This window comes from Cervus canadensis, chromosome 2, assembly GCF_019320065.1.
Source record: "Cervus canadensis isolate Bull #8, Minnesota chromosome 2, ASM1932006v1, whole genome shotgun sequence".
In the NCBI taxonomy this organism is placed as follows: domain Eukaryota; kingdom Metazoa; phylum Chordata; class Mammalia; order Artiodactyla; family Cervidae; genus Cervus; species Cervus canadensis.
The window spans coordinates 41,077,271-41,101,840 of NC_057387.1; the positions used below are offsets into that span (position 1 = coordinate 41,077,271).

Genomic DNA, 24,570 nt, shown 5'->3' on the forward strand with positions numbered 1-24,570 from the left:
AAGGAGAAAATTTGAAACTTTCAATTCGTAATACATATCTAGAAATCATCTAACATAGATAATTTTGCTTTGGGACTGTCTTACAAGTGGGACTAAACACTTAGAAAAATATGAAAATATGTCCCACAAAATATGCTTCTTGAGTTCTAATATATATTAGTTTTTAATTAAAATTATTCATATATATAAAATGGATCATACTAGCAAATGTATAGTTAAAACCTGTTGGGAACTACGCAATTAATTCATACCTAACTATAACAGAATATATAATAGTGATTAAATTTTCAGCTGGAAGAAAAATCAGTTATTCTTAGGTTTTTTCCTTTTATCATTAATGAGATATTTGGTAAAAAGGGAGTTTTTACTTAATAGGCCCTTATTTGTTCCTAAAGTCTACAATGAGAGAATTTGTTTTACAGTGATAGTTTTTGAAAGAGTAAAAATGTACATGACTACTCTTACAATTTAGAAGGAAGAATCGATCTTTTGACAACAAAGAAAATTTTCATACTTCTTTTTTATAACCAATGATTTAGAATTTAAAAGTATCTGGCTTACTCTGACATAATATTTTGAAGAGGTATCTTTTGTTTTATAAGTCATGAAGCTATACAGATTACCTTAGAATACAAAATAAGTTACTTCTAAAAGTTACATGATCAAGTCATTAAAAATAGAAGAATCTTTTAAGCCAAGTTTAGTGCATCTATCTTTGAAAATACCTTAGAGACCAGTGTTTTCCAAAACGTAGAACACCTGCACTTAAGGTAATTTATATTTAAAATACAGACCCCTGGGCCCCATCGCAGAACTATGAAATCAGGTTTTTTGAGGGTGGGATCATCGTTTTTAAAATGCCTTCCTAAGTGACTCTGACAACACTGGTTCAGACAACCTCTACAGGACAAGCAGAACAACCTATCTCAATTATTTCACCTTTAAACAAAGCAACTTACTTCATCTTCATGTACCGTTCCAGACAAAACAGTGAGAATACAGGCTCCAAACTACCACTTCCCTTCCTCTTTTTTTAGAGTGTTTGTGTTTGTGTATGCCTCTATGTGTAGTTCACACACATACAACCTATGCTTATAGTGATGCCAACACATCAAAATCAGAAAGATATGCTTTCTAAAAAGGCAAAAATGTGGACATACTCAACCTCCGTAGGAGATACAGTACCCACTGCCACAAAAATAGCCCAGCGTACAGTGCTTTATATAAGAGAGCGTGTGTGCGCGCACACACGTGCACACGCTCAGTCATGCCCAACTCTTTTCGACACCCTGGACTGTAGCCCACCTTACTGCAGAGCATCTTCCTGACCCAGGATCGAACCTGTGTTTCTTGAGTCTCCTGCATTGGCAGGTGGATTCTGTACAACTGCACCACTTGGAAAGCCCCATATAAAGTGCTCAGAGAGGAAATGTGTCCCAGTTACTTAGAGACATGTTGAACTATCTATCAAATCCTCTAAATCTCATCTACATTTGGGTAAAATAAACCCCAGCATTTAATGAAACAAGAAATTTACAGAAGACCTTATTAATGAACAGAGCCATGTCTTCCTTTCACACAAGCAAGGATGTCATAAACGTCTGTATCAAGTTATCAGTTACCATAACAACAGGAGGGACTCTCCAGTGTGAACTCTTCTTCAATTTCATATGTATTATAAAAGAAACAGCCTGTACCAGATGGCAGGATAGGCAATAATAATAATAGTAACAATAAACAAATTACCTTTCTCCATTGAATCATATTTTTTAAATGCTGCAATTCTGGATTGTAAACAGGCTGAAATATGCATAAGGGTTCTTGGAAGTGTTATTGTAAGTGTAGGTTGGTGATATTACTTGCAGGAGACAGGCTAGAGTATCTTGATAGTTTTTAAGTGAAACGAAAAATGTTTGAAAACCATTTTAAAGTTTTACAGAGTTTAAGTTCATTTTAAAATGAAATAACAAAGTCAAAAACATACATACAGAAAACAAATAGCATATTTTACCATAGCAATTTTCTCAACTTAAAACAAGGCAAAAGCAATGTTATACTGCATCAGAGAAAAGCATCTAGAACAAAGCTCACTACTGATACTATATTTACAGTCCAAGATGACCCTTGCCAATGTATATGAAATATATACATTTCTGGCTGGTAAAAGTCGTAGCTATATGTTCGAGATGGAATGATGTACTCTGAAGCTTCTTTAGAATTCACAGCATAGCACATATGACTTAGACTGTAAATCAGTGTTTCTAAAACATATTCCGAAGTTCTCAACAATCTTTTAGATTAACTTCTCCACAATGTATATAAATAACTAAATAACTATGGCTGTAAACTTTAGAGTGCATCAGATCACACAGACAGCAAGGCACCACTCCCAGAGTTTATGGTCCAGTTGCTACTGGATGAGGTCTGAGCAACCGCATCTCTGCACAAGTTCCCACACTGGGATAACCATGGGTTTCCGACATACCCGGATAGATACTAGAAGGAACTCCAGACTGATATGGAAATCTGAGTTAGAAGGAGCCCTAATAACTCCCTGTGACCCTGACAGTGACTTAACCTCTCTGGGGTTGTTTCCTCATCTGTAAAAATGAGATAATAATACATAACCTGCTTACTACTTCCTGGGCTTGTAATACTATCCAGTGAGAAAAACAAGGTGGAAACGCTCTCCACACTGACAGAGGACAGTTGTGGTTTAGATGACTTCCTGTCTCTCTCACACCAAGATCTAGCTTGATAAGGAAGCTGAGCAGATGACAGAGCAAGGTCACAGCGATGGCAGCAGATAGAAATGCTAACACAAATAGTTTAAGTGAGAAAGGGAGACCCCTTCCACGTCTATAAGAAGAGTTATTCCCCAGAACACCTCCCCTGTTGGCCCTGTGGTCTGTATTTTACAGATCAACCATCATTCAAGAAGTAGAAAGCCACCTTCTTACTGCCTCCTCTCCCTTCTCTCCAACAACAAAAATATCAAAACCACTCCTTTTTCATATTATTAAATTACGATATCAGCTACAGCAAGGAAATTGTTATTACCTTTCTGATTCCCTGCAAACAGTCAAGGATGGTGAGATTGTAAGTGCAATTTCCAAAGGAAGCATCCCTATGAAGACAAAAAAAAAAAGTAACATTAAAGACATGCATTTTGAATACTCAAGTAATATGTCAGTTGAATACAGGCTTGCTTGGTTTCATAGCTGTCAACATGTTAAACTTCTATAACACATCAGATCCTACTAGTTAACTACTCCTGCAGCTTAACTCAAAACACTTCTGAAATTGCTTGAATCCAACAAGCTGAGTTAAGAGGAAGCAGACTTAGGAACCAGAGTTCTGGGATCAGATTGCCTTCAAATTCCAACTCTGCCACAGATTGGCTGGGAGCTCAAGCCAATTTTACCTCTATCTGTCTTGGTTTCCTCATCTGTGAGATGAAGTTACTAATTCAATATTCACAGAACTGTTGTGGGATTTCATTAAAAAAAATAATGTCCTTCCTATAGTGCCTAGCACAAAGGAACCACTTAATAAGTATTATGACTATTATCCTTCTTATTAACAATGAGTTTTTCATTAAGTAAAACATGCATCATCATGAGAGGTATTCAGAAAGAGAAATAACCATCTGTCAGGAATACGGCAAAGTGGTGAAAGTGAAAGTCATTCAGTTGTGTCCAACTCTCTGCAACCCTATGGACTGCAGCCCATCAGGCTCTTCTGTCCATGGGGATTCTCCAGGGAAGAATACTGGACTGGGCAGCCATTCCCTTCTCCAGGAGATCTTCCCAACCCAGGGATCAAACCTGAGTCTCCTGCATTACAAGCAGATTCTTTACCATCTGAGCCATTAGGAAAGCCCATAAGGCAAATACAAACATACAAGTTTAAGGGGACAATGTATTCAGTCAATAAAACCTGGCAGTTACTTTCACAGATTAAATGCCACCACTTCCATTCCGCTCCCCTACCCCCACACCTTCACACCCACAAAAAATGCTAAGGAAAATGCCATCCTGCTTCCAATCTCCTCTCGGGTTCTAGAAGTAGTAGAGACCTACTGCATCGAAAACTGAGTGCTTCATCCTTTATTTAAGTTTTTAGAGCAACTTAGCAGGCCTTCTTTAGGCAACATAAAACTCTAGTATCAAGTTCAGGTCAGTTAGCAGAACTGGCATTGGAGCTTTAACACTAACAATGTTCCAAGGTGTCCAAGGCAAGAAACTTGACCTCAAGGCTCTCAGTTGCTCGGCCCAGCCCCCACTGCTGACCTGAACGAACAGAGCTGTCAGGCACCTGCCAATCACAAAGTCAAACGTACCACACAAAGTGGGGGGTGGGGGCCAGCAGGAACGCCACAGAAGACGCTTCATGGGGAGAAAATGACCCTTTAAGGTTTTAACACACAATTAACATAAAACTAAGTCTTGTATCACAACCAGTCAAGGGAACTTGAGCCGATGGCTGCTAAGCCATGAACTGAAATGCAACATCAGCGTCGCTGAGTTTCAGCATCCTGATAACCTAATTTAAAAATAGTAGGTTAACCTAAGCAAGGCAGCCTAACAGAAATGTTTAAGTCCTGAAACTTCAAAGTTAACCTATGTTAAGGAAGGGTTATTCTAGGTATTTCATCCTCATTTAAAGAGCTCTTTTTTAATGCTATCTGAACACATACGGAAAAACAAAAGAGCCCCCTTTTCAAACATCTTGTAAAGACATAAATCATATATTAAAAAGCAAATTTTAATGCATAAAGCTAGTGAAAGTAGTAGCTATGGATCTAAGAAAAAATATTAATTTATATAAATAACAACACATTCCTTTGTAGGAACTTGTCTTTTTAGGACAAGGTTCAGAACCTTTTGTGTGTCATGGACCCCTGCAGCATTCTCATGAAGCCTGTGAACCCCTCTTTTCGAATGTTTTCAAATGAGTAAAATGCATAGAACTGATAGAAGACAAGTGTAATTAAATTTAAAGTTATCAAAACATTAAAAAAACAAATATATAGTACAATACTTAATTATGTATAATACCATACTTAATATATTAGTAGTAGGTCTGATTATAGTTTTAAAGGACTGAACATAAATATCTTAAGATATACACAACAGCTGTAATGGAATATTAAAATGTCTATAGTTTCTATTGTGAAAAAGTCACTTATGTTGCTACTACTACTATAGTTTATTATTTACAACATTTATATTGGGTTACCAAAAAGTTTGTTCAGGTTTTACTGCTGTTACATCTTTTGGAAAAATTATCTTATGGAAAAATCCAAACGAACTTTTCGGCCAACCCAGTTGTTAAATGTAATCTTATAAACTGGGACTTCCCAGTGGTTCAGTGGTAAAGAATCCACCTGCCAATGCAGGAGACACTTGCATTCAACCCCTGGGACAGGAAGATCTCCTGGAGGAGGAAATGGCAACCCACTCCAATATTCTCGCCAGGAAAATCCCACGAACAAAGGAGCCTGGCAGGTGGTGCATGGGGTCACAAAGAGCTGGACATGATTGAGCAACTGGGCACATACACATTATCTTATAAGCTTAGTGAAAATAAAGAATTTTTATCATCTAAAACCATTGATCCTCTGAATTCTCTCCACAGACACTAGATCAAAAACTACTGCTTTGGTAAAGAAAAGAAAAAACAGCATTTAAAAAGAATAAAAGAAATTCTAAGAATTGAAGGTGCCCCTTACTTCCTCAAGTATACCTTCCCACCTAGACTCAGCTAAATAGATGCACAAATATAGGTTATCAGACAAGCTCCAAATCCAGTCTTTCTTACTGTCTGCAAAGCATGGTGAGATTATGATGGTATCTTTTGTTCTAGCACAGCCACAGTCTCTATCAACAACTGAAAAGACAACTCTAGTGATGTGGTGACCAAATGTGTAGACTTGAGGGTGAAGGGAGAGTTAATAGGCCATCTGACGAAATTAGGATACAAGGCAATCACAGCAGGCTAGAAAGACAGGCAGACATTTAATATAATGCAATAAAATTAAGTCACATCCTCAGGACTGAGGGAAGTTGATGACATACCTTTCTTACCAAAACTTACTATGCTGGGTAATTTAGACACATTAACACATTTAATCCTCATGAAGGCAGGAGGTTCCCAAAAGCTGCCCTCATAACTAGGCAAGAGAAAAATGGCTTATTAATGGCACCTGGCACATACACAATCAAAGGAGAGCAACCATAAAAGTGAAGGGACACGAAAACACATTACATGTTCTCTGTGGGAAAAAGAGAAAATGATGAAGGTGACAATAAATATATGTATCTACCAAAACCCCACTAAAAGGAGAATTCTAAAGGGCTTTTTAAAATGGAATCCAACAAGGTCAGGGAGATGAGAGCAGACAATATCAATAAAATTCTGAAAGCTGGAAATCAGATACATGGGTGACAACAAGTTAGAAGACTAAGAAAATGGAATACTAAGGCAACAGTGGAAAAATCAGCATCAACCCAATCAATACCAGATAATTCACAAAATGCTCAGGAAGCACTGGGCTCTTCAGGAAGTGAGGATGAAGGACTAAAATAAATTTGAAGGTACACTTAAGAAGCTGAAAGATTTTACTCGATAAAAGCAATAGTTTTTATTTAAATTTACTTATTTTTATTTTTTTTTAAATTTTTTTTTTTTTAAATTTACTTATTTTTAATCAGAGAACAACTGCTTTACAATATTGCATTGGTTTCTGCTATACATTAACATGAATCAGCCATACGTATACACATGTCCCCACCTTCTGGAATCTCTTTCCCACCTCCCACCTCATCCCCTCTAGTTGTCACAGAGCATCTGATTTGAGCTCCCTGCATCATACATCAAATTTCCACAGGTTATCTAGTTTTATATATGGTAATAAATATGTTTCAATGCTACTCTCTCAATAGGTCCCAATGTATCCTCCCCCATTGTGTCCACAAGTCATATTATCTCCCATTTTATAAATAAATCTTTCCTGTTGAGTTTTCTCAACCACCTGATGTAGTCAGCACCATCTAAAAATAAAATGGTTGGTACTGGAAGGCAGCAAGATACCTGACCCACATGACATTCAAGTTTGAATTGGAAGATGACTTGCAAGGAATATTTTCCATCTACATTGTTATATGAAATGGAGGTGAAGGTTAGGAATACACCAGGCTCTAGTAAACTCAAAAGTTCTTCCCACTCTGAAACTGCATCATTATTCAACACAATGAATGATTTCTTTCTTTCCTATAACTCTCTCTTGGATCCTTCCCAATAGAATTTTAACATTTTTCAGGTTCCTACCATCTTTAAAATAAAAAAATAAAAATTTTTCTTGACTTCAACCAGTACCCTCTCTGTGGCTTCCTCTTTAAAATAAGACTTCTTTGAAAAATTACTCATCTTCCTGCTACCACTTTCTCTTCTCTCACATCTTAACCAACTCTGCTTCTACCCTCATCCATGCCAAGAACATGTCTCACTAAGGTCACCAATGATCTCCTTACTGCTAAGCCCAGGTGACATTTTTGTAATGAAATAAAATTTATCATTTCAGCCTTTCTAAAGTATACAACTTAGTGATTTTCAGTGTATTCATAATGTTGTGATTTTTACTATAGTCACAATTCACAATTTCAGTACAGTCACAATTCAATAAAGAAGGCTGAGCACTGAACAATTGATGCTTTTGAACTGTGGTGTTGGAGAAGACTCTTGAGAGTCCCTTGGACTGCAAGGAGATCAAACCAGTCCATCCTAAAGGAAATCAATCCTGAATATTCATTGGAAGGACGGATGCTGAAGCTGAAGCTCCAATACTTTGGCCACCTGATGGGAAGAACTGACTCATTTGAAAAGACCCTCATGCTGGGAAAGATAAAAGGCAGGAGGAGAAGGGGACGACAGAGGATGAGATGGTTGGATGGCATCACCAACTCGATGGATATGAGTTTGAGCAAACTCCAGGAGATCGTGAAGAACAGGGAAGTCTGGCGTGCTGCAGTCTGTGGGATCGCAGAGTCGGACACAACTGAGTGGCTGAACAACAACAATTCACACCACTAATTTCAAACCATTTTTGTCACCCCAGAGAGAAACTATACTCATCTGTAATAACTTTTCATTCCCTCTCCCTCCCGTCTCCATCGCTGACAATCACTAATCTGCTTTCTGTCTCTCTGGATTTGCTTATTCTAAATCCAGGGAACATTCTGCAAGCATCATTTTATTTACTATTAATATGTCAGGAACAGGTAATTCCCTCTGAATATTCTCTTCACTGTTTCTGGATTCTACCCCTCTCAACACTACTCCATCCCAATGTCCTGTGCAAAGTCATCCTTCACCTCCCAGTTCCCCTCAAGGTTCAACTCCAGACACAGATTCTTCGTACTCCATACTCTCCCCCGAGCCTGGGCACTCTCAAACTTTAATGTCATCAGCATCGGCACCACCAAGGTGGCTTCTTAGAACACAGAATGCTGGACCCCACCCAAGTTTAGGATTCAGTAGGTCTGGGGAAGGGGCTGAGACCATGCATTTCTAACAAGTTTCCAGGCACTATCAGTGCTTCTGCTAGGAGGCACCACATTTTGAGGATCACTGCCCTATACAAACTCATTGACATAAGTTACCATCTATCTGCCAATAAGCCTCAAGGGCATCTCTCTTGCACAGATTATTTAAAACTCCAAAATGGCACAGTCAACCACGTACATGACGTTTCCATTTGGGCGTCTTAAGGCATCTCGTGGGCTTTTCTGGTGGCTCAGAATCTGAGCTAAGAATCCCAGATTCCGGTAAAGAATCTGCCTGCAATGCAGGAGACTTGGGTTCCATCCCTGGAGGAGGAAATGGCAACCCACTCCAGTCTTCTTGCCTGGAGAATTCCAAGGATGGAGGAGTCTGGTGGGCTACAGTCCATGGGGTCTCACTGTACAAGAAGAATCTCTTGAATATGCCCACACCCCAAAATAGTAACAACAATAACCTGGCCCTCCAACCCTAATTCAGTAAAAGACACAGCTTCCATAACCACTCAAGCTAGCACCCAAAAGTCCTTCCATCTCTCTCATTTTCATATCCTACTGTGCTCGGCCTTGTTTTTCCCTCCTAAGCATCTCTTGAATGCACTTATTTCTCCTCAGTTCTGCTAACTCTCAGGCAATACCACTCATGCAGACAACAAGAGCCTCCCCATGTCCACTCCTTGCCTTTCTAAAGAGTATTCTTCACGGCAGCCAGAGTGATAGCTTTAAAAGGCAAGTCTGATCAGCAGACGAATGGATAAGGAAGCTGTGGTACATATACACCATGGAATATTACTCAGCCATTAAAAAGAATTCATTTGAATCAGTTCTAATGAGATGGATGAAACTGGAGCCCATTATACAGAGCGAAGTAAGCCAGAAAGATAAAGACCAATACAGTATACTAACACATATATATGGAATTTAGAAAGATGGTAACGATAACCCTATATGCAAAACAGAAAAAGAGACACAGATGTACAGAACAGAATTTGACCTGTTGGAGAAGGCGAGGGTGGGATGTTTCGAGAGACAGCATCGAAACATGATATTTCTAGGGTGAAACAGATCACCAGCCCAGGTTGGATGCATGAGACAAGGGCTCGGGCCTGGTGCACTGGGAAGACCCAGAAGGATCGGGTGGAGAGGGAGGTGGGAGGGGGGATCGGGATGGGGAATACATGTAACTCCATGGCTGATTCATGTCAATGTATGACAAAAACCACTACAATATTGTAAAGTAATTAGCCTCCAACTAATAAAAATAAATGGAAAAAAAATAAATAAAAGGCAAGTCTGCTTCAGCCACTCTTCTGCTGTCACCCTTCACTGATTCCCACTGCTCTCTGAAGGGAAGGTTCAAATCCTGAAGTGGACGCTGTAGCCCTTCACTGATTCCCACTGCTGTCTGAAGGGAAATTCAAATTCTGAAATGGATACTGCAGCCCTTCACTGATTCCCACTGCTCTCTGAAGGGAAAGTTCAAATTCTGAAATGGATGCTGCAGCCCTTCACTGATTCCCACCACACTCTGAAGGGAAGGTTCAAATCCTAAAAGAGCTGTGATCTCTGGCTCTGCCTGCCCCTCCGGTCGCTCCCTCATTTCACACTCCTTTCTCGCTCTCTGCACCCATCTTGTGATGGGGTGCCCTTCCCTGAGCTCCTTGGAGAAGCACTCAGCTCCCACCACAGAAACTTTGCCTCTCAGGTCACACATTCTCCAATCGCCTGTACCTAGGTTACCCTACTCACCCTTCAGCTTCCAGCTCATAGATCACTTGTCTCGGGTGGAAAAACCTCCAACCCCACTCTCTGGCTAGATCAGATCCCCAACATTTTTTCCCCACTGGACTTAACTACAGTTTGATGTTATATCCTGTTGTGTTCATTTGATTCTCTGCCTCTCAATATATGAGTCATGAAGGAGACAGAAGATATGTTTATTACCCCTATTGTCTCCTTAGTACCTGTTACAGTGCCTGGTATGAAACAATCAATAAATGCTTGTCAATAAGTGTTTAAATTAAAGAAGCTTGGAAGATCATCCCAAGAAAATGTATAATATCCTACAGCTACTTTTGCTATCTCAAGGGCTTCTTAACACTTCAATTCTCATTAACAAGAAGAGCTTTCTTTGCATTAACCCAAAATTCCTTTTGTCCATTAATACCATCCCTCTGTTCTCTTTGCCAAAGAGTATTGATTGAATAAAGCTAAAAGCAATGATGTTCAAAGTAGTTTTCTTTTCTTCTGTCAAGTGGTATTAAACACACTTTTATTTTAAACTAGATACTTGAGAGAGGTTATACGGAGCTTTTAGGATTTAAATCACTATACCAATGTGCTACAAAGCTTTACACTCCCACAGCTTTTGTTGCAGTTATGGTTCCCATTTGTTTATTTAACTCCTGATTTGCTTTTTTACTCATTCATTCATGCATTCATTTATATTTATTGAGCCAAATAGTTTCTGAGTTGAATAAGAGGACACGTGTTTTTCCACCTTCCTCACAAAGGACCACTGAAAGCCTACAGAGATCAACCACAGGAAAAAGGTTGCACATCCTATGCTGCCTGGGAAAACTACAGCTCCAACCCTTATCTACCGTGATAGTTATACCATGTACTGCATTACTCACTTAAACAGGTAAACATAAGGATGCTCTTCATTCAGGAGATAAGGTAATACCCCAAACACCCAGGACTTCTAATCATTCAGCTTTTCTGAAGAAGAAATCATGTGTCTATAACCCCCAATACAGAAGACTAACATTAGGACCAATCTGCTGCTGCTGCTGCTGCTGCTAAGTCACTTCAGAGGTGTCCAACTCTGTGTGACCCCATAGACGGCAGCCCACCAGGCTCCGCCGTCCCTGGGATTCTCCAGGCAAGAACACTGGAGTGGTTGCCATTTCCTTCACCAATGCATGGAAGTGAAAAGTGAAAGTGAAGTCGCTCAGTCCCTGTCCGACTCTTCACGACCTCATGGACTGCAGCCTACCAGGCTCCTCTGCCCATGGGATTTTCCAGGCAAGAGTACTGGAGTGGGGTGCCATTGCCTTCTCCTAGGACCAATCTAGAGACATCCAAATACAAACTTAGCTCAGTCTCATGCTTGACCATCCAAATTCTATCCACCTCGGCAATTCTATCTTTCTAAATGTGACTTCTGGCATAATAGTCCATAATAGAACCATAAAACTATTATGAAGTTATCATAAAAAGTCCCTGGCAGTCAATAAATATTTGCTGAATAGAAAACTAAATGTATGAATATTTTAATAGATGAAACAACTGGGATTTTTGCTTATTTTCATATTTTTACATTTATTTTGCAGAGAAGTAGTAGCAGAAAAATTAAAGAAAACCAGAATCACTATCCACAAAGAGATACAAAGAGGAAGGACCTGATTGTCCTAGTGCTGTCTTTTTACAGGCTCTCGAGTCACTTGTTAGATAATCAAAAATTTTGACAGCCCAAATCAGCCTTGGTGGGAATATTTACACCACAGAAATCAGCAAATGTTCTTTACTTAAAGAGCTGGTTTACCAGCACAGCCATGAATCTAAGAAATCAGCCTACAACCTACAACCCGTGAATCTAAGAAATCACTCAGAATGAAGCAACCCTGCAAATGGTAATAATGAGCAGATGAAACCAGAGACAAAAGAACATATTTACACAAAATAGTAAGAAAACATTTCTGGTAATGAAGTTGTCTGAACTGAAGAAAAAAATGAAAAACAGAGTTGCACTGTTTACAGTGTGGAGACTACATTAAAGAATAAACAAGAGCTATAGCAAATGGACTAAGAAATAACAGAAATGCCTCCTTTATATGTCTTGATTCTATGATTCTCTGCAAATCCTCTGGATAGCAAGTAGCTACAAGGTAGACAAATATCTGCAGAGCAGTGGGTTAGAAAGGATCTCAAAGGTCATCTGAGCACTCTTCCAGCCACTGAACTGAATCCCGTCTGCACAACCAGCACAAAATCACAAGCTTCCTAAGGACAGAGAATGTGTCCTTTACGCTGTATGTCCAGAGTCTAGTACAGTATTGCACACGTTACTCTGCTGTGGCTGTTGTATGAATGAATGAATGACCATTACCAGGAGACCATTCAACATATGCCCGAACAACTCTAAGTTGCTGGGAACTACTGACATTTCAAAGTAAAAATTATATAAAACAATCTGTAATCATCTATATACAGTCACAAAAATGTCATCTAGATCATAGTTTTCCAACAGAAATATAATGCAATAGAGAGCCACATGTGTAATTTTAATTTTTACATAATCATACTAAAGTAAAAAGAAATAAATGACATTAATTTCAATAATATATTTTGTTTAATCCAGTCTGAAATATTATCAGTTCAGTACATAATCAACATAATTATAAGATATTTTTCTTTTTTATCCTAAATCTTTGAAATCTAATGTGTGTTTTGTAGTTTTACAGTCTATTTCAGTTTGGACTAAGCAAATTGCAAGTGCTGAATAGTACATGTAGGTTGTAGCTACTGTTCTAGGCAATTCAGCTCTAGACTAATTTGTATGGATACCTGGGAATCAGATAATGTACTAAAATACTTTATACAACTGTCCAAAGTACACCTGGCTTTCAGTCTCTGAACACATCCATGACATATATGTACCAGGTCCCTAGAAAAGAATAAGCCAACTGTTTAATATTATCTAGACCTACAAGATAAAAATGTATTTGACAACAACTAGTGGGGAGGACAAGGCTATTTTCCCACTCATGAAAACAAAATCAAATGGCTTCATGGGGCAGAGCCAAAAATTGAGCACGACCAGTTCCTAACAAAAAAATGGGACACAGAATCTCTTCTTCTCAGATTTAACATAAAGCTATACACTAATCATTTTGCTCATCTAAAGAAACAGATATATGTGAAAATTCACTTCTAAATCATGGCTTAAAAGGTCATATAAATCAGCAAAACAGAATCTGTCTAGAAGAAGCAATTACAGGCACCAGAAGGAGACTAAGAGCTGTGCTCTGGGCCTTTTATCAACATCTGAGTGTCCTCCACTTAACCACAGTAACTTTGCTTAAAGACAAAAATACTAGTAAATTGTCTTTGACTCCACTATTGAAAATAAGAGCTTCATATATGAGGCATTCAACAAAATATCTATGCTCATTAAGGCAAATGACTACAAACTATTCCAAAGCACTTTCATCAACCAAGGCTGGCTATTGGAAAAGTACTATAAAGAGTACAAAAAATCTGGCACTTACCCGACTACAGAAAGTTTGGTACCCTGATCCGAAACCATAAAAACAGGAATAACAAAGGAAGTAATCTGAGCCAATTTTCACAACTCAAACTACTGCCATGTTTCAAAAGATAAAAAAAGGGAGAGAGAGAGATAACTCACTTCCTTCTGTGTATTTAGTGGGTCATACAGACCCCAACAGTTGTTTCTGTTCTCAGATTCTGAATAGTGGTGCTTATTTACCACATTCACAAGAAAACCTGATAAATCAATCTGCTTTTCATGGTGGTCCAAGCTACTCAATACACCCCAGCTGTTGAGAATAGATTCAACAGTCTGGACTGAATAATCTGTTTTCTTCTATTTTCAAGACTCAGGAAATTAGCCCATCCTCACTATTCAAAACTAATGCAGGGGTTTCCCTGATGCCTCAGTGGTAAAGAATCCACCCCACCAATACAGGAGACCCAAGTTCGAACCCTGATCTGAAAAGATCCCACATGCTGAGGAACAACTACGCCTGTGAGCCACAACTATTGAGCCTGTGAGCTTGCTCCAGAGCCTGGGAGCGACAGCGACTGAAGCCCGCATGCCCCGGAGTCAGTGCTCAGCAACAAGAGAAGCCCCCTCAATGCGAAGACCACAACTGAGAGTAGCCCCTGCTCACCACAACTAGGAAAAAAAGCCCGTGAAGCAACGAAGACCCAGCACAACCAAAAATAAATAAATAAAATTATTTAAAAAAAAAAACTAATCCAGATTTTTTTCCCCATCACATCAAGCATCAAAAGCAAAAAGATTCATGGAGGCAGAAATGTCTCCAAAGATCAACACTGGGAGGCAGAGAAATGGCTATCATAAAGAAAAGTTGAGAACGAAAGCAAAGTCTTAGAGCATAAAATAAATTTTGTTTCTACATTTTTGATACTCAGGGAAAAAAACCTGGTATTAAAGACAACTTTCCTTTTGAAATACAAACAAAAATCACAGTATCATATTCGAGCTAGCAAATATCTGGTTCAACATTTTATGTTAAGAGATAACATTTTATAATTACATCTAACATCTACTAGCACATATTTACTTTGCTTTAGAAGAAAGTAGGCAGCCTAATGCCAAGTTCTAAGAGGTTGACCCCTTTGAGCCTTTGTTGAGACCTGCAAGCTCTGGCATGCCCAGAGAAGATTTTCCATGAAGACTGGGCCGCATTACTAGCTCAGCAACTGATATATCACTAGGGGTTATCCCCAAAACACAACAAACCCATCCCTGAAGACAAACAATATGGGCTCATTTTAATGACAAATGTCATTAAAGAATTGCTAGGGAGAGGTTTGTGGGTTCTCTATTAAGGAAGGTTTTCTGATGTCAAGTCAGCTTTAAGAGAAAACTCCTGTTCCTATTGCTATCAGATAAAATACCACCATTTGATACACCACCTATTTCTAAGACTAAGGAAACAGCACAAAAGCATTTCCACAAATGGCAACTTATTATTCTAATCCCAAGAGATCTATTTTGTTCCACAAAGGTGTGGATCAGGAAATGTGCCCTAGAGTTTCAGAAAGCTAGTTCTGCTGGATGTTAACAGAAAGAGCCCAGTCAATCCTAAAGGAAATAGATCCTGAATATTCACTGGAAGGACTGATGCTGAAGCTGAAGCTTCAATACTTTGGCCACCTGATGAGAAGAGTCGACAAACTGGAAAAGACCCTGATGCTGGGAAAGATTGAAGGCAAAAGGAGAAGAGGGTGTCAGAGGATGAGATGGCTGGATAGCATCACCAATGCAATGGACACGAACTTGGGCAAACTCCAGAAGGTGGTGAGGGTCAGAGGGGCCTGGCGTGCTGCAGTCCATGGGGTCCCAAAGAGTCAGACACGACTGGGTGACCGGACAACAAGAATAAATCTTGTAGAGCAGTAAATCACAACCTTGGCAGCATACTGGAATCATTTTGGTAGTTTTTAAAAACCCCAATACCCAGACTTCACCCCAGGCCAATTATATCAGAATTTCTGGGAGTAGAACCAGCATCAATATTTTTTAAAAGCTTCCCAGACTTCTAAAAAACAAGTAAATGGGGATTCCCAGGCGGCACATGTGGTAAAGAACCCGCTTGCCAGTGCAGGTGACATAAGAGACTTGGGTTCGATCCCTGGGTCGGGAAGACCTCCTGGAGGAGGACATGGCAACCCACTCCAGTATTCTTGCCTGCAGACTCCCATAGACAGAGGAGCCTGGGGATCACAGTCAGACACGACGGAAGCGACTTAGCACACAAACACATGAAAAGCAATACACCTCAGGGAAACACTGACTATAAGCCTCTTATTCACAACTGAGCACACAGACGTAATTGATGCTTGGCCAAAATATCTAATTTTATTGTTACTAAGATTTTAACAAGTCTTTTATAAAATGTAATTAATAGTTTTACAATTAAAAAAAAAAAGCTTCTTATTCAAGCTAAAATAAATTTGCCACACAAAAACATGTTCCTGGATCTATACAGGATGAGACCAACCCAAAAAAATAATAAAACAACAAAACACACACTAAACTTAACAACTGGTGACAAGACAGCCAACATTCAACCAGCTTTATTTATTTCATTGGATGTCAGCATAGCACCCTATCTCATCCTCACCTCTGCACCTAAAAGTCATTATTTTTTAAGTCATGCTTTCTGTGTTTGTCTTTGAAACTGGGACCCTAATGTTATTTATTTTCTGTGTGGTTGTATTCCCCATTTAATTTTATATGTCATAGAAAAATTGGGTTTTGGCAGATTTATGAATCATTAATACCAAAAAAGTTACCAAGCTAATACATATGGACCAACAAAAAAGAAGTGCAAAGTGTATTTAAAAGCACAAAAAAAGATACAAAAGCAGAGTTGTGCAATTTAGACGGGTTACCTTCTCAATGTTCTGAGAGATTTAGAGAGTTTTCACAAACACTGTTTTATGAACACCCAAAAATGCAGATTTAAAAACCACTGCCATTGACTACCAAGAAAATAATCTAGGAACTCCACTAAGGGTTGGTGATTTCGTGGGACTTTAGACAGGCAGCATTTAACATGACTTTGTGGAATGACTGGTCAACAGCACAGACTATAAATTTGGTAGTACAGTGACTGACAGAAGAGAACCTAAAAAGACTCACACCAGGCGCGCCAGTTCAAACTGTGACTCTGGCCCCAGAAATAAAAAGCCCCTTGTTCCTTTGACGGCCAACTGACAAGCCTACAGTAAAGATGAATGGACTCAAAGAATTAAAGCAGGTGAAACATACTCTTTTCCTCTAGTTTTAAGCTAAAGTCATGCTTGATAAATACATTGGTGATCTTTAGTAAAGTGAAAAGTATAGCTTTCGACACATTTACTTTTCAATTAAATGGAACACCCTAAAACTGCAACCATGACATCACAACAAATACCCCTTGAGTGTCACACCAAGAAGAAATTTAAGTGCCACCAAAGTCTACTATACTTATAGTTATCAAGGATAGGCAGCAAATGGAGATGGGAGTGGGGGAATTGAACGAAGATGGTCAAAAGGTTCGAACCTCCAGTTAAAAGATAAACAAGTACTGGGGATATACAGCGCAGCATGATGACTAGAGTTAACTCTGCTATATGGCGTATTTGAAAGTGCTTAAGGGAGCAGATCCTAAAAGTTCATCATAAAAAAACTGTAAGTACCTGAGGTAATAAATGTGAACTAAATTTACTGTGGTAATTATTGCACAATATATGGATGTCAAGTCATTTTGCTGTATACTTTAAATTTATACAGTGTTGTCTATCAATTATATCTCAATAACACTGGAAGGAAACAAAAGAATAAGCAGTAAATCCATCTAAACCTTTTCTTAAATTTGCTTCATCTTTAGTGAATTTTTAGCTAGGTTATTTAAAATTTGTAAGATAAATCCAAATAGAAAAAGTCACATTATTCCACAGTGATAAAAGAACAGGCTCTGCATGATTAAAATACCTTTAGACCATCAAATTTTGCACCTGGTCTTAGGTCCTTGGATATGTTCCAGTGTCTCCTAATTTGTAGTCTATAGGAACTTGAATAGCGTTTTTATCCTACTAGGGCTTCCCTTGTGGCTTAGCTGGTAAAGAATCCACCTGATATGCGGGAGACTTGGGTTTGATCCCTGGGTTGGGAAGACCCCCTGGAGAAGGGAAAGGCTATGCACTCCAGTATTTTGGCCTGGAGCATTCCATGGACTGTATAGTCCATAGGGTCACAAAGAGTCAGACACAACTGAGCGACTTTCACTCACTCATTGTGTAAAAACTGTATAAATCTTAATTATGTTGAATTGGTTCATAGCGCTTTTCAGGTCTACTCTATCCTTCTATTTCTCTGTATATTCATTCTGTTCACTTTTGAGAGTTTGATATTGAAACTCTAAAAATCTTAATTTATCTACTTAAATAATTGTAATATATAGTAGAACTATGTAATTTTGTTCTGTATTTTCCAAGTCTCCTGTAAATGTGTTACATTTTCATAATTTAAAAAATAAAAGCATCTACAAATAGAAAAACTCAATCAGATAGTACTTTTAGTTAAAACAATACACTGCAAACATTATATTACACAGTATTCTACCTAACTTATCATTATAAAAAGATAATCTATGCCTTACAAGTGAAAAATTTCAGCACCTAAGACCAATTCCTGCATTTTTATTCTCCATTTTCATCTTAAGGTGAAAGGCATTCATGGCACCTATCCCTAACATCTCCAATCTCCAGTTCCAGTGTTAAACCTCCTTCCTCAATATTCCCACACCTCCTAATTCCAAACTTTAATGAGATCCTATAACTACTTTACATACTCATATACAAACTATATACTGAATTCCCTGAAGCACATACCTGATTGTCCCAATAACTTTTAGATCCATAGACTATCATAGTGACATGCACAAAAAAAAAGCAATAAATTAATTAGTGTATGTATTATTCCCTGGCACACAAATAAGAAGAGTCCAATCCCAGTCCTTGAGAGAAGACTCTGCTATATTTGATGGAGAGTCAGCTCTGCAAACAAATAATCACAGTATAAGACATTTGTTTTCATGGTTTATGTAGCAAATGTAATGGGCCATGAACAAAATGTAATAGTAAATTATAGGCACAGGACCTGCCAAGCTTCTCTAGAAAAATAAGCCAAGTCACGACATAAGAGACTGCTCCAATAAATGTTTGTTAAATCAATAAAATGTTGAAGAACAGCATTATTTAAATTTAATCCTTAAAACACTTTTACTAGAAAGACACTAAAACTATGTATAGCACAAATAGCAACACAGGCATTTCAGTAAAGAGGGCATATAAAGATATCATTCACACTTCAACAGGCCTTCAAAACTGTCTTCATTTTTCTTAATTCTTAGACGATAAAACAATCACATTTAAATAGAAGGTCCTTTTGCAACTTCCTGTTTTTTAAATAAAAGTGTTAATGCAGAAAGATTAATGCAGAATTATGCATATATGCAATTAATGCAGTATTATGCAAATTAATACAGATTAATGCAAAAGCATTAATGAAGAAAGGATTTTTTTTTAATCTAGAGAATGAAGACAGAAGCGTAATTTAACAATAAGTGGAAAGAAAACCTAGCAGATAATAGAATCCAGATTATCAAAGGAAGGCCAAGGTGATGATGGCTGACCAGAACTAGTATAAAAATGATTCTTAATAGTACTGCATCAGCCTTAAGCTGATCTGGGCTGTAGACTAAAATCAATTCACATCTTATCCCAGCATTAGGAGAAAAAACTGTTTCTCTAACAAACTTCCAGAAAACTAGTAGTATTCTTTCAACTAAATTTTTCACTGAATTATAAATGCACATTGTGTGGTATTTTCTGCTTCAAATGTATGATTTACAAAGAGTATGGATTTAGAAATGCAACTTAATGTAAATACAACTCATGGTGTTATCGAAAAATACAACATACAATATGTTCAAGATCAAACTTTTAGTTGGAAATAGGTGCCTAAACTAAGAAAAAATTTCTGATGTCTGTGTTAAGCATTCTTTTTTCAGATAAACAGATTACTAAAACTTTTTATGTCTAACAGCAATGCTATAATATTCTCCAGAGTATTATCTCAGTTTCTTCTAAAAGACATTTGAGATCATCCAAATTAAAAAGCTACAGTTTAAAAGACAGGAAGTGATCTAAACGTCTACCTGAGAGAGACTGGTTAAATGCACTCTGTACATTATACAGCAGCATGACAAAATGAGGAGGGAAGCTCTCTATGTGCTGTGTAAGAAGATATCCAAGATGAGTCAAGAGGGGAAAAATCCAAATGTAGAATAGTACATATAATATGTTACATTTTGTGATAAAATGGGAAAAATAAGACTGTATATCTTTATTTGCTTATATATGCATAAAGAAACTCTAGAAGGACATAGAATAAACCAATACCAGAAAATACCAGAAAGGACTAGATAGGTAAGAATCAAGGGTGGGAGAGAGATTTTTCAATAATACCTTGTCATATATTTTAAAAATATTTCAACCACATTAATGTATTTAACCACATAAATATTTTCAAATACTTAAATAAAAACAATTTGGAAAAATAGGCTACAACTATGAAAATTATGATTTAATTCTATGTAGTAATAATAATTTTCTTACTATCTTTTCTTCCATTCCAATCTTATCAATTATTGAAAAATTCTAGTTCTCAGGAAACTAATTACCTACCATATATAAGCTAAAATAAAGTTATGCTTAAAGGAAGAATTCATTCTTTCCTTCTCCTCCTCAACATCTTCATCTAAATTGACAATTAAGGATAACAAGGCTCATCTGGCTTGTGAAACAAATACATCTCCCATGAATTTTGAGTGGATAACATTAAAAGCATGAAAATTAATATATTTTCCACTTAAAATGCTTGAATAGACACATTGCCCACTGGGCCTATTGATTGGAATTACAATTTTACCACTGTTACAGCATTACAATTCCGAGGTGCATGTGTTATTTTCAAAATAACAAAAAACTATAAACATTTTTCTGATTTAAAAAAAAATTTAAAGAATCATCACTGTCCCACGGAAAAGTACATCTATGATCCCTTCACAGTTGTTGGCCCCTTTCTCACCATGGATGCTATGGTTCCTACCAATGTTGGAAGTTGTCTCAGACACAATGTCTTCCCGGACTGTCCAGCAGGGCACACCCATGGCAAACTTTCCCTTCTCCACTCTACCTCCAAACCCTTTAAAAGTTCAGTTTAAATGAGTCTGATACTTTCTCACATTGCTGTCAGAATCTTTTCTTCTATTTTTACACAACCCAACTTTTTAATTATTAATTATGTGCCTATAGAGCTGCCTGCCCCTACTAGAATGTGTGATCATTAGAAACACTTCCTATTCATTTTATATCCTGTGGATAATCCTTATGTCTTATTAATAAATAGCAATAGTACTAACAACAACAAGAAAAACAAAACCAGGTACTGCAGCAGGACAGTGATACAGCATTACCTCATTTCATCTCCAAGATAACCTTGAAGCCATTGCACAGAAAAGGAAGCTGAAACTCAGAAAGGATAAGTAATTTGCCCAAATTACATGTACTTATTTACTATATACAGAAAAGAGCAGAACGAATCTTCAAACCCAGGCAGAATCTCTGCCTTCAAATCACACCCTCTTAACCACTTTGCTTAGAATTTAGGAAGTAATAAATATTATCATTACTGCAATGAACTGAATGTTTGTGTTCCCCAAAAGTCATATTGAAAACCTAACCCCATTGGGATCACATTAGGAAGTAGGACCTTGGGAAGTAAATAGGTTATGAGGGTAGAGCCCTCATGATTGAGATGAATGCTCTTTTAAAAAAGAACCCCAGAGAGTTTTTCTACCATCTCTCCATTACGTGAGGACACACAGAGAGGTGAGCAGGCGGCATCCCTGAAGAGGGCTCTCACCAGAACTTGACCATGCTGGTCCCTGATCAGACTGCAGAACCATGAGAAACAAACTTCAGTTATTTACAACTCCCCCAGGCTATGGTACAGCCCAAACTGACTAAAACAATTATGCTTTTCTAAAACCAGAATTACACTGTACAAAGAACTTTCAAATTCTAGAAGGCATTAGAAGTGGAAGAAAGTAACTGCTTTGTCATCACCATTAAAGCTCTCCTCTCATAATCCTGGGCTTCCAGGTGGCGCTAGTGGTAAAGAAAAGTGAAAGTGAAAGTTGGACAATTGTGGCATCCCACTCTTTGTGATCCTGTGAACTGTAGCCCGCCTGGCTCCTCTGTCCATGGAATTCTCCAGGCAAGAGTCCTGGAGTGGGTTGCCATTTCCTTCTCCAGGGGATCTTTTCCTGACCCAGGGAACAAATCCGGGTCTCCTGCATTGTAGGCAGATGCTTTACTAACTGAGCCACTAGGGAAGCCCGGCGGTAAAGCATCTGCCTGCAATGCAGGAGACCTGGCTTGGATCCCTGGGTTGGGAACATCCCCTGGAAAGGGGGATGGATGGTTATTCACTCCAGTACTCTTGCCTGCAGAATCCCATGGACAGGAAGGCCTGGCGGGCTACAGTCCATGGGGTCGTAAAGTGTTGGACACAACTGAGCGACTAACACGCATTTCTCATAATCTGCCCTCTTCTATCTGCCCTTCAATGGCTAATTAGCTTATCCTCTGGGCTGCTTGAGGATATCTTCCTCTCACCGTCCCAATTCCAGTTCTTCACCCCTTGCTTTCACTGAGAACATCTAAGCATACTAGGCGCTGACACCCCCTATTCCTCCTCTCCACCTTGACACCCACCCTGTGTCTAATAATACTCCCTTCTGTGGTCAAGAAACAGAGGTGGGAATCCTCTCAATCTCAGAGGATTCAGTCTTCATTTATTCATTAGAATAAACATTTACAAAAAGCACCTTTAAGTGTGAGGCACTGGGACCTGCTTTCTGTGAGTTTCCAGGAAAGTAATGAAGACAAAGAGGTCTCCTCAGTTTTTCCTGTTCTTTTCTTTCTTTATTGTTGGTAATTTTGATATTAGTAACAATAGCAATCCACACACTTATAGATTTGTACACTAATAAAAAGGCAAAAATATTAGAATCATTCCCAATTCTATCAGAGATGTCTGTTGTGGAAGTTCTGATGTATGGTCCCTTCTACTCTGCAAATAAGCTCAAGTTTACCTGAAATTTTAAAACATCTTCAAGTGATACTTACAAAACATTGTTTTCCAACACTGTAATGAGAGACAGCCTTTCTCAGGATGGAAGCTAGATGTGTCTGCGGAACAAGTGACTTAGAGTCCCCACTAAAGATGTGCATCTGGGAAGGTATTTTGAGGGTCTTATTCTATATTTCCAGTCCCTGACATTTGGTCAGAGCTCAACCAATGCTCACAAAATCAAAGAAAGAATGGATGAATCAATGACATGTGAGTGAAAGTCACTCAGTCGTGTCCGACTCTTTGCAATTAAATGGACTATACCATTCATGGAATTCTTCAGGCCAGAATACTGGAGTGGGTAGCCTTTTCCTTCTCCAGGGGTTCTTCCCAACCCAGAGATCAAATCCAGGTCTCTCACACTGCAGGCAGATTCTTTACTAGATTATTGAAATTTAACAAATCTTGACATGGTTAATTAGGTCATAAACCAGGTACTCTTGATGCTTAAATCATCAAGATATAGAAAGAATTCAAGGAAAAAAATAATTCCTAAAAAGAGAAAGCTATTTTATTCTTACTAGATGGGGGAGGGGATCTCTAGAAAAATGAAATAACACTAGTCTCATTTCATTCCACATAACATCACATAGTCTTAATACAGTTAAAAAACACGATAATCCCACTCTAAAATAGTAAGCTGTCTAGCAAAGTGCCACAGCTCAAGTCTCACAAGCAGTAATACCTGAATGGAAGATAGGGGGGGTTTGAGCCAGACAGGAGTGCTCTGTAGGCTTCTTCTGGTGTCTTCTTTAAATAGATTACCTAAGACAAATAAATAGCAACATTTAGAATATGACCAAAGAATGACACAAAACTAGTTTTAATTACTCACCAAATTCGCATTTCCCTTCCTTCACTCTGAACGTGACAACTGTCAAGGTGATGATGCTGATATTTAGACAGCAAGCAGGCTGCCAAACTTTCCTTTTCAGCTTAAAGCTCAACAGCAGTCTTTGGCTTAAGGATGAGTAAGAGCTTAAAGACACAGGAAAGAAAGTGAAGTTGCTCAGTCGTGTCCGACTCTTTGCAACCCTATGGACTGTAGCCTACCAGGCTCCTCTAGGCATGGAATTTTCCAGGCAAAAGTACTGGAGTGAGTTGCCATTTCCTTCTCTAAAAGACACAGGGCAAACCCATAAAGGGGCCATCCAGGGCTGTTTAAAGGCACTCTGAACAGAAATAATGGCAGGGTTTTCTCTGGGGTACAGAAAAACTGTACCTACATGATTGAACTGTGTGTTCACCAAAGACCAATATAGAGTTCTCTATCCTTCACAGAAGATCTGATGTGAAGTAATTTAGTTCCTGGTGAATTCTGAAAGACATCTCAGGGTACAGGACCCAAGGGAGATCTACTGAGTTCTCTGTCTGCTCTGAGGAACACCTATGCTGCTCTCTAAACAATCAATAAAATCACAATGAAATGAGAGGAAATGCACGCAGGTAAGAGCACTGGAAAACATACTGGCTTGGCTCTTGATG

At 38.4% G+C, this 24,570-nt stretch overlaps 1 protein-coding gene across 6 annotated transcripts in view; it reads right to left on the reverse strand.

Moving 5' to 3' along the window:
• Nucleotides 1-24,570, reverse strand: part of CDC14A (cell division cycle 14A) — a 179,831-nt gene that overhangs the window by 90,350 nt on the left and 64,911 nt on the right. For all 6 annotated transcript variants that reach the window (XM_043460526.1, XM_043460527.1, XM_043460524.1 and 3 more), the window contains 2 exons: nucleotides 23,771-23,850; nucleotides 3,061-3,127 (listed from right to left, as the gene is read on the reverse strand). In XM_043460526.1, the coding sequence (XP_043316461.1) occupies nucleotides 3,061-3,127; nucleotides 23,771-23,850 (147 nt within the window). The remainder of the gene's footprint in view (nucleotides 1-3,060; nucleotides 3,128-23,770; nucleotides 23,851-24,570) is intronic.